The sequence below is a fragment of the Schistocerca americana genome, chromosome 4, assembly GCF_021461395.2.
Source record: "Schistocerca americana isolate TAMUIC-IGC-003095 chromosome 4, iqSchAmer2.1, whole genome shotgun sequence".
NCBI classification, from domain to species: Eukaryota; Metazoa; Arthropoda; class Insecta; order Orthoptera; family Acrididae; genus Schistocerca; species Schistocerca americana.
The window spans coordinates 782845732-782862120 of NC_060122.1; the positions used below are offsets into that span (position 1 = coordinate 782845732).

The 16389-nt window shown below is 39.9% G+C and overlaps 1 protein-coding gene across 1 annotated transcript in view; it reads left to right on the forward strand.

Annotated features, from left to right (window-relative positions):
- Positions 1-15011, forward strand: part of LOC124612763 (ubiquitin-conjugating enzyme E2-22 kDa) — a 107259-nt gene extending 92248 nt beyond the window's left edge. The window contains exon 5 of the mRNA XM_047141156.1: positions 14002-15011. Coding sequence (XP_046997112.1) covers positions 14002-14138 — 137 coding nt within the window. The 3' untranslated portion in view covers positions 14139-15011. The remainder of the gene's footprint in view (positions 1-14001) is intronic.
- The last annotated feature ends 1378 nt before the right edge of the window (positions 15012-16389 follow it).

Genomic DNA, 16389 nt, shown 5'->3' on the forward strand with positions numbered 1-16389 from the left:
TGTCATTGTCTGAGGTGAATTGTTTGCCCCCTCAGAGCCTTTTTAAGGGGACCAAAAATGGCATAATCATGGGGAGAGAGATCTGAACTGTATGGAGGGTGGCAGAGAACCTCCCATTTGAATTTTTGCAGGACTGCCACAACTGTGTTGGCCATATGAGGCTTTGCATTGTCGTGGAACAGAATGACCCCACCGGCGAGATTGCCTAGTCGTTTTGACATGATCGCTTGGTGAAGGGTGGTCAAGGTTTGTGAGTAATGCTAGGCATTCGCTGTTGTCCCTAGCTGCAGGAAGTGAATCAGAAGGAGGCTATCTTGGTCAAAGAACAATGTCAGCATAACCTTTCCTGATCTCCTCTGGACAATGATGTCCAGCTGTACATGCGGAACTGCTTCACACTGTAGCCCCGGGAATTTTATGAGACAGCCATTCACTGCCTTGTGTCACAGTGGGACAAGTGTCTCAACAGCCAGGGTCAATACTTCTAACATACAGGTACTTGTTTCTGTAATTATGCCTCTGGCTCGTTTCTTTTTGAATGCCCCTTATACTTTCTGTTTCTGTTCTTGTTCTTAATGAGCACTTCATTCAGGGACATTTAAAGGTGTGTAGTGTGTTCCAGGACTCCACTTGTAAGAGTACTGGATTATATCCTTTATTGCTACCCCCCCCCCCCCCCCCCCCCCAAGCCCAACCCCTGCTTTTCGGGTGTAAATGAAACTATGCTGCTACCATGGCCAGTTTGGCTTGCTGATTTTTATATTTAGTGTTGTGCTATAGTACAGCCTAGATGGACCTAAATTTTAGCCCTATGTGCCACTAAAAAGTGTACATATTGGAAATCAACAGTAAGATTTTATGAGTTCTGAGAGGGGCCACTGAGAGGTAGGCTACGAACCTTTCACTGTGTTATCAATGTTCACATTTAAAATTATGTATACTAATTGATTTTTACGTACAGTATACCAGGAATTATTGCTGAGGCACTACTATGTGGAAGCTTACAAATTAGTCTAACATTTTAAGCTGCAGTTCAACAAAAGGACAGATCCTTCTGAGTGTAAAGGCAGTGAAACTGGCTTTCTTTATTAGCTTGGCAATATATTGTTTACACAATAATCTCTTGTAGCTTGTACTTGAGGGAATTTTACACATACTGCTTCATTTCGTTGGTACATTACTGCGAATTTCTTGTACGTATAAGTAAGTTAATATATTTTTTCTCTTATTTAGGAACACGCTATCATGCTTAATATGTATAATAAAAAGCAGTCTAGTTCCCAATAAATTAATTATTTTTAATTTCAGAACTGGCTTTGATCTGTATGACCTTCATTCCAGAGACTCTGAAATGTACAACATATACAGGGTGACCCATTTATCTTCATCACCCTAAATAACTGTTTGTCCACATGCAGATTACAAAATGTTTCAAGCAAATGTTCTTTAACCATCAGGGGGACATCAATCAGCATGATTGCCTTCGTTGTAGCTTTGTTTTTTTACAGAGATATGAACAATGGTATGCCTTTTTTATATGGCACCCTGTATTTTTTTGTTGGTAATTCATTTCCTCTCTTAAAGACCTATTCGAAAATGTATCACAGTGTACCATTCACTGAAACACAACGTTATTAATTGCATAACACAACACTGACATTAATGCTCCCAGCGCTAAGTGCAGATACTTGGGGTAATGGAACACATCCACATGCTGATGCTGACAGAGGACAAATGTAAACGTAAGTAGAATGCACATCCGTCATTCTGTCAACCATCGTCAGTTGAAGAGTTGTGTGAGTAGAATGTACACCAACGAAGAGAAGGTAGAAATGCTACTCATCTATGGGGAATGTAATTTAGCAGAACAGTAATTGCAGTACTGTTTTCTTACATACGGGTACATTTAGTACAGTAGTTTAATCCTTTTAAATACTGTTGTGTAGAGTAGGCATACAGTAAAGGCTGCCCTTTCTACAAATTGCATTGACATAACGTTTCTTTAATTGTTGTTGTTGAAGGTAGACGAAATGCTACGCAGGCACCAGAATTGTACAGACAGCTATATCCTGACAAGAAGCCACCTTCCCGACGGTTGTTTTCTCGTCTTGCTGCGACGTCTCAGGAAACGGGAAGTTTTAACCCACGACAGCGCAATTGTCATAGCACTCGCACAGATGAAGCTGCCAAAATTACTGTTCTCGCTTCCGTTGCTATGAATCTACATGTGAACACATGACAGCTTGAACACGAGATTGGCATTCCTAAGACCAATGTACATTTATTGTTACACATCACCAGTTCCATCCTTACCATGTACACGTACATCAATAATACCATGGGAATGATTTCCAGAATCATGTACAGTTCTGTCAGTGAACACAGCAGCAAATCCTCGCCAACCCAAACTACTTCTCCAATGTTCTATTTGCCGATGAATGTTCCTTCTCAAATAAAGGACAGGTAAATACAAGGAACATGCATTATTAGTCCAGCAACAACCCACAATGGCTTAGACAGGTGGAACAACAGTGTCAATGGAGAGTTAACGTCTGGTGTGGGATGCTTGGTACCACAATTATTGGCCCTTATTTCGTCAATGGTAGTCTAAACGGCATGGATGAATTCTTCCTCCTCCTCTTAATGAAGTGCTGTGAAGAACCAGACTGCTGATGTGGTTTCAACACAGTGGATGTCCAGCATATAATGCCTTGCGTGCACGTCATGTTCTGAATCGAAGGTATCCTACCAGATGATTGTTAGAGGAGGAACAGTTACTTGGCCTGCTAGGTCTCCGGATTTAAATCCTGTGGACTTCTTTCTTTGGAAATGCATTAAAGACATGGTCTATCATGATATTCCAACAACTCCAGAGGACATGCAGGAATGTATCATGCTTGCTTGTAATTCTCATCAGCAGGCGGCACTGGAAGCAGTAAATAATTCTTTCATTCAACGAGTGCACCAGTGTATTGGTGTCCAGGGTCACCACTTTAAACACTGTTGAATGTTCTACTCCTGGACAATGGTGCAGGAGAGTCAAAGTCAATTTTCTGTTATGTTTTTACTTGGATTTCATTTGTTTTCTGACAACTCCAGCAAGTGGACGAGTTTGTGATCCCGGGCTCAAAGTCAGTGTTGTGTTGTGTAATTAATAATGTTGTGTTTCAGTGAATGGTACACTGTGATACATTTTTGAATAGGTCTTTAGAAGAGGAAATGAATTACCAAATAAAAAATACAGGGTGCCATTTAAAAAAGTCTTACCAGTGTTCATATCTTTGTAAAAAAACAAAGCTACAATGAAGGCAATCATGCTGATTGATGTCCCCCTGACAGCTAAAGAACATTTGCTTGAAACATTTTGTAATTTGCATCTGGTCAAACAGATTTTTGGGATGGACAAGATAAATGGGAGACCTTGTATAATGACTCGTGTATAACAAAACTTTTCCACCTAAAAATCAACATAAAAACAACATAATTATGATAGAAAATAGAATGATGTGTTACCCGAATGACATGAGGAGCCAGTTCATGGAGCTGGTGTGTTGCACCTACTTCTGCTTGTTGCACACTGCTAACTAGCTAACAAAGGCTAGACGTTACAAAGGGGAAGATCTGCCCACTGTTCCTCATGTGATCAGTAATATAAATGATTAAAATTAACAAATATCATGTGTATTTTACGTTTTGAAAATTTTTTAATGTAAATAGTATGACACACTGAAAGCAACATAGTTTTAACCAATTTTTTGTGTCAATGTGTGCACATAATAATGTGGTTTTATAATGAGATGCTATTTTATTAAATTTATAAGGAATAGATTAGAGCAAATAGTATAACTTTTGGAATTGTTATGAAACTATTATATTTGTATGGTATGATTCATTATAATCACTTTTCTTTTATCATATAAGGGGGGGGGGGGGATCAAAAAGTTTCCATTGAGGGATTTGCTGCAGTGTATATGCAACACAGCATGACTCTGTTGTGGGTACAGAAGCACTGGCATGTAGGCAAGGGATTAGTGTGGCATTCTGTCTGTCAAACATATATGCAATATGTGCTAAAATGTGAACTATGATGAAGTTATTACCAAATGGGTCTAAACAAGACCTATGTGTTGTCCTTTTCTTGGCTTTCGAAAGTCAAATACCGGTAGACATTCATCTCTCTCTCTCTCTCTCTCTCTCTCTCTCTCTCTCTCTCTTTACATTAAAATAAAATAAAATAAAAAACCCCTTGAAGGGGCAATGATTCCTGTTAGTTGATGATGTACGGCAGACAGTTACAGACTTCTTCACACATCAAAACATGTTATCTTCAAGTTGGTATGTCAGTGGGTAGGTACTTCTTGTAAAACAGGCTGTGATTAGACAATGCAGTGGCAGTCTTCTCCAATGCCAAGTACTGGGCTTTGTACATGGTTACACTGGCTCGCCAGCAAGAGAAGCTACTACTGTGGTGACAACATGAGCTTATGTGTATCTTCATAAAGGCTATCTTGTCTGACCATGTGGGTCCTGTTTAACATAATTATTGCTCAAGAGAACTGGGCTTTTCATGCTAGTACTACACCAATTGCAACACTACCTAATAGTTCTTTTAAATACATGACAGATGGCAACATTTTGTTTGAATTGTTATCAGGTTTTATTGTAAGATGTTATTAAATTGTTTGACATGTTTTAATTAGTAGAGTGTCTGTCTATGCAAGTATGCAGGATATGTCTAGTCAACTTCATTATACTGAATTTAAAGGGAGACGCGTACTGCATTGCACATGACACTATCCAAATTGAACACTACCTGGAACAGTTCCGTCCTCCGTCACAGTGGGACCCACGTCCTCTTCCTCAAAATCACCCTCTCCAAACCTTCCAGGAATTTCTGATTTCCATCCTTGCTTCTCAATCCATCTTAAAAAACCTTAATCCTACTCCAAACATCACCACTGCTGAAGCCCAGGCTATCCGTGATCTGAAGGCTGACCGATCCGTCGTCATTCTTCCGGCGGACAAGGGTTCCACGACCTTGGTACTTGATCGTCGGGAGTATGTGGCTGAGGGACTGCGTCAGCTTTCAGACAACACCACATACAAAGTTTGCCAAGGTAACCCCATTCCTGATGTCTAGGCAGAGCTTCAAGGAATCCTCAGAACCTTAGGCCCCCTACAAAACCTTTCACCTGACTCCATCAACCTCCTGACCCCACTGACACCCCGCACCCCTACCTTCTACCTTCTTCCTAAAATTCACAAACCCAATCATCCCGGCCGCCCCATTGTAGCTGGTTACCAAGCCCCCACAGAACGTATCTCTGCCTACATAGATCAACACCTTCGACCCATTACATGCAGTCTCCCATCCTTCATCAAAGACACCAACCACTTTCTCAAACGCCTGGAATCCTTACCCAATCTGTTACCCCCGGAAACCATCCTTGTAACCATTGAGGCCACTTCCTTACACACAAATATTCCGCACGTCCAGGGCCTCGCTGCGATGGAGCACTTCCTTTCACGCCGATCACCTGCCACCCTACCTAAAACCTCTTTCCTTATTACCTTAGCCAGCTTCATCCTGACCCACAATCTCTTCACTTTTGAAGGCCAGACATACCAACAATTAAAGGGAACAGCCATGGGTACCAGGATGGCCCCCTTGTACGCCAACCTATTCATGGGTCGCTTAGAGGAAGCTTTCTTGGTTACCCAGGCCTGCCAACCCAAAGTTTGGTACAGATCTATTGATGACATCTTCATGATCTGGACTCACAGTGAAGAAGAACTCCAGAATTTCCTCTCCAACCTCAACTCCTTTGGTTCCATCAGATTCACCTGGTCCTACTCCAAATCCCATGCCACTTTCCTTGACGTTGACCTCCATTTGTCCAATGGCCAGCTTCACACGACCGTCCACATCAAACCCACCAACAAGCAACAGTACCTCCATTATGACAGCTGCCACCCATTCCACATCAAACAGTCTGTTCCCTACAGCCTAGGTCTTCGTGGCAAACGAATCTGCTCCAGTCCGGAATCCCTGAACCATTACACCAACAACCTGAAAACAGCTTTCGGATCCCGCAACTACCCTCCCGACCTGGTACAGAAGCAAATAACCAGAGCCACTTCATCATCCCCTCAAACCCAGAACCTCCCACAGAAGAACCCCAAAAGTGCCCCACTTGTGACAGGATACTTTCCGGGACTGGATCACTCTCTGAATGTGGCTCTCCAGCAGGGATACGACTTCCTCAAATCCTGCCGTGAAATGAGATCCATCCTTCATGAAATCCTCCCCACTCCACCAAGAGTGTCTTTCCGCCGTCCACCTAACCTTCGTAACCTCTTAGTTCATCCCTATGAAATCCCCAAACCACCTTCCCTACCTTCTGGCTCCTACCCTTGTAACTGCCCCCGGTGTAAAACCTGTCCCATGCACCCTCCCACCACCACCTACTCCTGTCTTATAACCCGGAAGGTGTACACGATCAAAGGCAGAGCCACGTGTGAAAGCACCCACGTGATTTACCAGCTGACCTGCCTACACTGTGAATCTTTCTATGTGGGAATGACCAGCAACAAACTGTCCATTCGCATGAATGGACACAGGCAGACAGTGTTTGTTGGTAATGAGGATCACCCTGTGGCTAAACATGCCTTGGTGCACGGCCAGCACATCTCGGCACAGTGTTACACCGTCCGGGTTATCTGGATACTTCCCACTAACACCAACCTGTCAGAACTCCGGAGATGGGAACTTGCCCTTCAGTATATCCTCTCTTCTCGTTACCCGCCAGGCCTCAACCTCCGCTAATTTCAAGTTGCTGCCGCTCATACCTCACCTGTCTTTCAACAACATCTTTGCCTCTGTACTTCCGCTTCGACTGACATCTCTGCCCAAACTCTTTGCCTTTACAAATGTCTGCTTGTGTCTGTGTATGTGCGGATGGATGTGTGTGTGTGTGTGTGTGTGTGTGTGTGTGTGTGTGTGTGTGTGTGTGTGTGTGCCTGTCCTTTTTTCCCCCTAAGGTAAGTCTTTCCGCTCCCGGGATTGGAATGACTCCTTACCCTCTCCCTTAAAACCCACATTCTTTCGTCTTTCCCTCTCCGTCCCTCTTTCCTGATGAAGCAACCGTTGGTTGCGAAAGCTTGAATTTTGTGTGTATATATATAATTTTGAAAGGCCAGTGTCAAAATACCCAGGCTCGTGAACAGGGGTCAACAAGAGGTTCATGAACTTACACCACTTATTGCCCGAACCGCCCATTTCTGAACCAAATATATCCTTTCAGAATGGAAAGAGGTACCCCAAAATATAATACCATACGACATAAGCGAATGAAAATAAGCAAAGTAGACTAATTTTCTTGTTGAACGAGCACTCACTTCAGATACCGTTCGAATAGTAAAAATGGCAGCATTAAGTCTTTGAACAAGATCCTGAATGTTGGCTTTCCGTGACAGTTTACTATCTATCTGAACACCTAGAAATCTGAACTGTTCAGTTTCACTAATCATAGGCCCATTAATGTCAAATTAAAACATCAGGTTTTGCTGCATTGTGTGTTAGAAACTCTGAAAACCGAGTCTTACTGTGATTTAGTATTAGTTTATTTTCTACAAACCATGAACTTAGATCAGGAACTGCACTGTGCTTGGCTGCAGTGCTAGACACATGGGCAGTGTCTCCATCTCTGAATAGTTCATTCCAGCCCAAGGTGCTTGGAGTTGGTGGTCTTGTGTGCATGAGGTGTGCTTGGTGTATATGAATGACGTGTGTGTCTCTTTTGCTGATGAAGGCTGTGGGTGGAAGCTTTATGTAAGTGTCTTTTAATTGTGCCTGTCTGCAACTTAACATGTCTTCTTTATGGTAAGTAGCAATCTGTCTTTCTCCTACATTGTTGATATTGTTACGTGGAGTTTCCATTGTTTGAGTAGCTTATTCATGTACACACCAGAAGGCAGTTTTTAATCTAATCTTTTAATCTTTTTAACTTTTAAAGTCTTTAAATGTAATAGTAGATTATAAGCAGTTTTACATCATGTTTTTGTGTACATTATGACTTTTTTCTGTTTAAAAACACAATATTTGTTAATGTTAAACATTAGTACTACATATCATTTGAGATATGGTGGGTAGGGCTTCTCCTTTATAACACCTCGCCTTTGCTAGCTAGTTAACAGTGTGTGACTGGCAACAGTAGATGCTACACAGCAGCTCCATTAACTAGTTCCTCATGTAATGTGGAAAACACATTGTTCTGTTTTATATCATAATTATGTTATATTTATGTTGGTTTCTGGTAGGAAAAATGTTACCATAAATGTACTTCTCAGAGCCTGTGGTCTGATGATGGTTGTATAGAGCAAAAACAGTTGCTGAAATTGTGACCTGTACTGCTTTTTATTGTAAATTACAAGCAAATGTTACATGTCAGGGATTGTGTGATCCCACATTCTATTTGATTAAAAGATACAGTTTGCAGTCAATATCAGTGCAAGTGTGTTCTTATTAATTTAAGGAATGACTGGAAACAGCCCTTGGAACAGTATAATTGTTCTGTCCATCAACACTTAAAGTATCTATAAAGTTCCATAGTGCTTATGGCAGACCACATATGTCTATCATGATATCTGACTAAAAATTTATACTGCTAAAATAGTCAAGTGTGGAGTTGTCAAAAATTGAACATAGCAGATTCCAGTGTCTTCTTGTATGGGAGGGGCAGGGGTGGGGTCAGTTGTGCTACAATTAACATGAAAATTGATGCAGGTCAGTTTTGTCAATTGACAGTGCAGTGATAGCTATCACTAAGCAATATTGGAAATTTAATTTTGAAACTTCCAGCTAGTTTGCCAATTGCACAGGAGAATGGGTACAAGAGCAACAGTATTAGGGCTAGATCAGGTGCCTGGATTATGATAAATGAGTGAGGCGGTGTAATGGTAAGAGAATGAAATTGTATACAGGAAGACTGTGGTTCAAATCCCTGACCAACCATCCAGATTTAGGTTTCCTGTGGTTTTCCTAAATTGTTTAACACACTGCAGATAGATCTTGAGTTTACTCATGTTTTGCAGGCCATCCGTTACAGACAGATCTTGAAGTAACTCATGTTTTCTACTGTGAGGTGTTTTAACTACTTTGTCTGTTTAGGTGTTTACACCAATAGTCAATGCATCAAATATGATTGAATGAATGAATCTGAATTACTTTCAGAAGTTTTTGACTTGATTATTCAGAAGTTTGTAGTGAGAATAAAGATCCAGATGACTGTGTGAATGAATGCTTGTATGGTTCTGAAGATGATTCCATGATCATTAGTCTTATAAAGAAGCATAAGGGGGCAGTGTTTTCAACTGATTCTGGCAATACCAATGAAGGTGATTCCTTGTGAATGATTCGTTTGAAATAGCATCAGAGTCTTCCTCAGACACTGACTGTGCAAGTGCACGAGTGAGACTTGAGCACCATCTCGAATGTGTCAAGACAAATGCTGTGATGATTCCTTCCAAAAAGGACTGGGGTGATTTCCATGCACATCCTATCCCAAATCTGAGCTTGTGTTTCATCTCTAATGATCATGACACAATATCCTTTCTTGGATTCCATGAAAGCTTTCAAAGTCAGCGGGGAAAAAAATATTCAGATTTTGCAAGTGTTACAACTTGAGTCTAGATATACCAAATAGTCCTATTGCTTTGGAGATGGCTTAAGGTGCAATCTAAGGCTAGAAAGGAAACTGTTAAGAAGACCAAAATATTTTATTGTAATGTAACTGGGTAGATAAAAAATCCACTCACCTAGCAGCAACAGGAGAAAACACACAAATTTTAAGAAAATGTATGAGCTTTCGGAGCCAGTGGCTCTTTCTCCAGGCAGAAGGATTGAAGGGGAAGGAAGAGATATGAAGAAGGAAAAGGACTAGTGAGGTTAGGAAATGGGGACAGTTATGGGAAAGTCACCCAAGACCCTGAGTCAGGGGAGACTCAATGGATGGGGCGAGAAGGAAAGGAAAGACTAATTGCTGGGGACTGCACCAGGTGAGATTTGAAAATCTGGGAACTTAAAGCTGAAAGTTAGCGTAATAATTAAGGGAGAGATTACTGACAAAACAACATGTAATCTGAAATACTTTCAGAAGTTTTTGATGATGATTATTCAGATGTTCCTAATGAGAATTAAGATCCAGATGACTGTGTGAATGAGTGTTTGTATGGTTCTGAAGATGATTTCAGTAATAGATACATCCTTAGTCCTGTAAGGAAGCTTAATTAAGGTGGCATTGTTTTCAAGTATTCTGGTACTCTTTCTTTCATTTCAAAAGGGACACTTTCATTTCAAAAGGGAAGGGTTAACACTATGACAAAATGAATCATTCATAAGAACAAAATCAACTTCATAAGAGTGGAAACCAAATTAGAAGTGCATTATACGTGTTGAGGAGAGGGAGGGTGGGGGCAATAGACTGGTCAGAAAACAAAAGACCTATGGTCCATCTTTAAAACCTCAGCTCCCTCATAAGGACTAACACCTCAATCCATAGAACTTCCTACCCCATGCATACCACACACTCACATCTTAACCCGATTGCCCTGGTCTTCCCATTGTTGCTGGCTTCAAAGCACCCACTGAATGTATATCTGCCTTATTTGGTCAACACCTGGATCCTATAGTACAGAGACTCCCATCCTATATTACACATACCGATCATTTCCTAAATCATCTGAACTCTGTGTGTGCCCCCTGCTCCTGCCTCTCACCTTGCTTGTCACCATTGACACTATATCCCTCTATACCAACGTCCCCCATGTACATTGTCTGTCTGCTGCAGCATCCGACTGATTCCAAATCTATGACATCCTTTCTGCTCACCTTAAACCATTTTATACTTCTGAATAACCTTTTCATAGATTGCTTGAAGATAGCTTGTCTGGGATCGAAGAATGTTCAGCCCCTATGTTGGATTACACACGTTGATGACATCCTTGCCATATGGACTCATGGTGAGGCTAAAATGTGAAAAATTTATGGACTCTATACAGGGTCAGCTACACACCTCTGACGTTCCTTTTTATACAGCCTTGGCATTCAAGACAAAAGTATTTGTTTAGATGCATTCTCTCTACAGTGGTACATCACCTTCCCACTTCAGCCTTCATTGACATACTTACCCACCGGTCTAGTTTAAAAACAGATTTCCCGGGCCATCACATCCAATCCTGGTACTGCTGATCCTTCCAAAGAACAACTTAGGAGGAGTATACCTCTTGTCGTTCAGTGCTATCCTATTCTGGAACGTATTTATCAGCTACTTTGACTTCCTAAAATCATGCCCTGAAATGAGGTCCATTCTGTCTGACATTTTGCCCACCACACCTAGAATAAAATGTCAAATCAAAAACACTTTCAGCTGTCTATTTTTCCAATTTTATTTTATTTTTGTTGCCAGTTTCAGCATTACACTATGCCATCTTGAGGCCCTTGATTGGTGTGTGGGAAGAATCCCACCTCTTTACAATCAAAATACGGGCCAGCATATAGTCACTGGTATCTGTAGATTTCTTTTTAACAACACTGTCCCTGTGTTCATCAACTGCAGATTGTGCAATTGATGAACGAAGGAATGGCATTTTCAAAAATAATTGTACAAAAGGTGTGATTCTTCCTACATGTCACTCAGGGGACTTGAAGATTGTATAGTGTGGAAACTGGTAGCAAAACTAAAATAAAATTGGAAGTATAGACTGCTGAAGGTGTTTTTGATTTGACACTGTATACTGAACAGCCAAGGTCCCGTAACCATCCTGTATGAAGAAGGACTTAATGCCTAGAATAGCTGTTTTTGTCTCCCCAATATCTGCAATATCCTGGTCAGACCCTATGTTCCTTCTGCATCCATTTCCCTACCCTGTGGCTCCTACATGTGTGTCTGTCTCCACTGTAAGACTTGACTATGCACCCTCCTACCACTACCTGCACCAGCACTGTAACTGGTAAAAACATGTACTGTCAAAGGGAGAGCCACTTGTGGAATGACACATTGTGTACCAGCTGTTACATAAACACTGTTTGGCGTTCTATGTTGTGACTATCACCAAGTTATCAGTTAGGATGAATGGGCATAGACAGAAGGTGTATACTGGCAACACCCATTATCTTGTTGCTCTACAAAATGGCAGGTGAGACCATGCTGCCTGTTTCATAATACTTGCCATCTGGATTCTTCCCTCTGACAAGAGTCTCTCAGAACTCCACATGTGGGAACTGGCATTGCAACATGTGCTTGGTTCTCGCCACCCAACTAGCCTTCATTTACGTTAATTTCTGTGGTCTCAGGATTTCTTCTCCGCAACTATTACTTTCTTCACTCCCTTTTTGCTTTCTACATATCTTTATTTTGTGATCTATTCCCCCCCACCCACCTCTACCATGTATAATGCACATAGCTTTCTGCTTGTGTCAGCTCTTGCATGCTGTTTTGTCAGTGATCTCTGTCTTGCTTATTCTCCTATTTTCAACTTTTAAATTCTCAGGTTTTTAAATCTCATCCAGTGCAATCACCAACAATTGTTCTTACCTCCTCATTCCATCCGTTAAGTATCCATGACCCGGTGTTCTGGATAACTTTTCCGTAGCTCTCCCCCATTTTCCCAATTCTCACCAGTCCTTTTACTTCATTCCTCTTCCTTTGCCTTCAACCCTTCTGCCAGGAGGAGGACTGGCTCAAAAAGCTTGCACATTTTCTTAAAAATTATGTGTTTTTCCCTGCCATCACTTGGTGAGTAGATTTCTTTTATTTGCCCAATTAAATTATATTTTCAAAATATTTTTTGACAGTTATGTCATAGGAGTGAATTACCAGAACTAATACAAAGCTCGGTAGGTTGTTTTTTGGCTAAGTGCCTTGCTCAGCCTTGCCATTTGTGATTTGGGAAAGGAAATTGGCATGAACATTAGGTAAACATTTGAGACTGCTACTAACACTGATGTGAAGATGCTAGTTTTTGAACCATACAAATAGCCCTTGCCTGGATGAAGCATGCTGTGGAATGTGTTAAAGTAATGTTTGGGTAATCATTTGGGAAGGGATGCGACTGATGTGTTGCCACTGACCTGGTTACATCATGTGTACCATGGTCAGCACATGATTAGTGGTGCTTTTGTGGCATATTACGACACACACTCATTTGCTTAAAGCAATATCCAGCAGATCCCATTATTTTCCCATATTTTCACTAGCTCTATGCTGCTGAAAGCCAGAGCTCTAAAAGAAATGTAGTTCAGGTTGAAAGAGATGGTATCAAAGCAAAATACTGCAGCTTGAACAGGGCCAAGGTTTTGGAAAAAGTTGCATTTAATAATTTATACCAAAATGTTGTTAGGCTTATAAATACAAATATTGAAATAGTGATATAAATACAGAAAATGAAAGGACTAGTGGAATATCAGCAGATATTTCAATATCACAAAAATTATGGAAATCTAATATTCATATTGTCTGCTTCATAAATCTTGTCTCACTTTTCTTCATGTCATGTTTAACTAAATATTATGGCCAAGTTACTATGCGTGATTATGGTATTCAGTATTTTTGTTTTATTATCCAAACTTAATTGTCATTGTAGTACAGGAAGTGCAGTGTCTACGAATAAAAAATATTCTGAATATGATATCAGTTTCCACAAAGTGCCGAGCTTTATAAAAACTGTGTTAAATTAGTCAAATTAAGTATCTGAAGTGAAGTGTAGCCAGTGCACATATTGTTCGATAAGATCAAGGAGAATAATTTAGGACAGTTATTAAAAATTTAATTCTAAAGTTTGATGTAATAATTAATCCTGTTTGGCAAGATCATATAGCTAAATAGGAAGTCATAAACTCAAGAAGAGTTGAAAATTGGGTGCGGTGGTAGATGCAGTGCAAAATATGTCTATGAAAATTTTCATTTTGTACAACTTTTGATTTTTAATCTATTGTTTTGCTAGGTCCTCACAGGAATTCAGATTTTGACTTGAAAATACGACGGCTTACGGATATGGGAATAGAAGATCATCAAGCACGAGTAGCCTTATCGTCATACAACTGGGATCTGGAGAGAGCCACAGAACAGCTCTTCAGTTAGTTAACAGTGTCAGCTGTGAAATGACGAGAATTAACTGATGTGAAATAGTTATATTCATATTATCACCTCTTTGGAATCCATCCTTAAGTGCAGTTATGCGAGTCATGTTATGAAACGGAACATTGTCACATGGCAGTCAAGTAGTTTACTAATGTATGTATACTGTGAAAATGGATGGAGGGTATGTGAAATGTAAATACGAATATAATACCTTACATGTATGCAAGTTGTCATTTTTAAGTTTTCTTTTTGTTTTGGAATTTGTACACTAAATAAACTGAATTAAGTAACACTATAACAACAATCTGTTAGCTAATGTCAGTTGTGGTGCACATGCGTGCACACACACACACACACACACACACACACACACACACACACACACACACTGAAGTTTTTATTTTGCTGTAATGTAAAGAATAAAATAGGTATTTCCAGTTGCAGCACATGTAGTTGTTGAGTAAGAGATTAAACCTTGGAAGACCATAGTCTCAGAAATTATTATAATTTTCTTCCATAAGGAAAAAATCTCCTGGAAATTTGTTACGAAACTGTTGTTACTGCCGATGATAGTGCTACACGTAAAAAAGTAAAGATGTTTATGCTGTAAGCAATAGCCATGAATATTCTCATTTTTTTAAAGAGTCAGAAAATGATAAGATTCACAAATATTAAAATGATTGTATTGTTTTACTGTACATACACACACGCAACTCTAATTTGCTATTTCTGCCTCATTTTATTGTAACAAGAACATTCCATACCAGTGATTACACAGTTTAAGTTTATTTGTTAAGTTAAACATATAACTTCTGCTGTTCTTGGCTGCTGTTCTTGTTTATTATATAAAACTCTGTTTCCTGTCTTTTTGTATACAGCACATTTTATTTACCTTTTTTCTCACAGCCCTGAATGCTTTCCCATATCCGATAACCAGTTTCTTAACATAACACTAAACAGTATTTCTAATGTTGCCCACCTGGTTGCATAAACAGTAACAAATGAGAGTTCTCACATTGTCGGAAATTAATCAGGTGTGAAAACAGAAGTCTAATGAATATCAAAATAAAATGTAACAATGAAAATAGTAAGGAAACGTGTAACCTACAGAATGAGGAAATCTTACTCTGAAAAGGAATATTGTTGCTTGAAACTTTAAGCCATCGTCACAATTGTGCTGCTACCTGTAATTTTGAGTATGAACCAACTTGACTATGATACACGCATCTATTGTTTTTTGAGAGTATTTTGTAACTTTTTAGTGTTCATAAAAAGTAGAACTATAGCCAAGGGTGGACTGAGAGCTTCCCATTCCACATGCTTGTATATTGGTTGTAGGTTGTACCTGTTACTTAACTTTTAATTAATAATACAGGAGAAAAACATGAGTACTCATTTTTTCTCTCGTATCAAAAACCATATAGGCTATGGTGGCAATAAACTAAACTGAAAGAACAAATTATGCGATTTGTCCATCCCCTGAAGATTGAGCACAGGCTCTGAAACACATGAAAAGTAAAAAACAGCTCAATGACAGTTGTTTTATTCTCGTGCCTGGTAAGCTTAAGGTGTGACAACGTTCTTTCATATACGATGTGCTCCTTATGAACAGACACTGCCATCTTTGAGAATGTTTGTTTGTCCAGTTCACTTAACTATGTTATTCCCAGACATAAGAAGTTGTGCATTTGATAGCACATAAAGCTTTAAGTGCCTTTCAAAGATGACACACCGACACACACACACTCATCTCTGTCTATCATTTTCACTAATGTACTTGATGGCTGATAGAAACTACATACCAGTTTCAGATCTAATAGTTGGCAGTGAAGAAAGTATTAGTGGTGTATAAAGAACATGAGCGACAAAGATGAGTTAAACAGGTGTGCCTCATTCTTGTTCTATACATGCAGGAAGTCAACGATTGTGTGGGGAGCATTTTTTTGCCAACAGTGCATTAAACTTTCTTTAATTGTAGAAATGAACATAGAGACATGGTTGTTCTTCCATAGATTTTTCTGCACACATGTAAAGTTTGTGATATCGGCTGTGTGTGTGAATTAGCCTACATCAGTGGGACGGTGCAGCCTGTTGGTGTGCAGCGGAGAGCACAAATTTCACGAATGTCTCTGGCTACATAATAAAATTGGTGGTGGCAAAACAAATGCGGTAAACATATATAGTTCAAGGAGGCTTGCATGCTGGCTAGACAGTCAGTTAAATAAGATACAAGAGGTGATTGAGATAGATG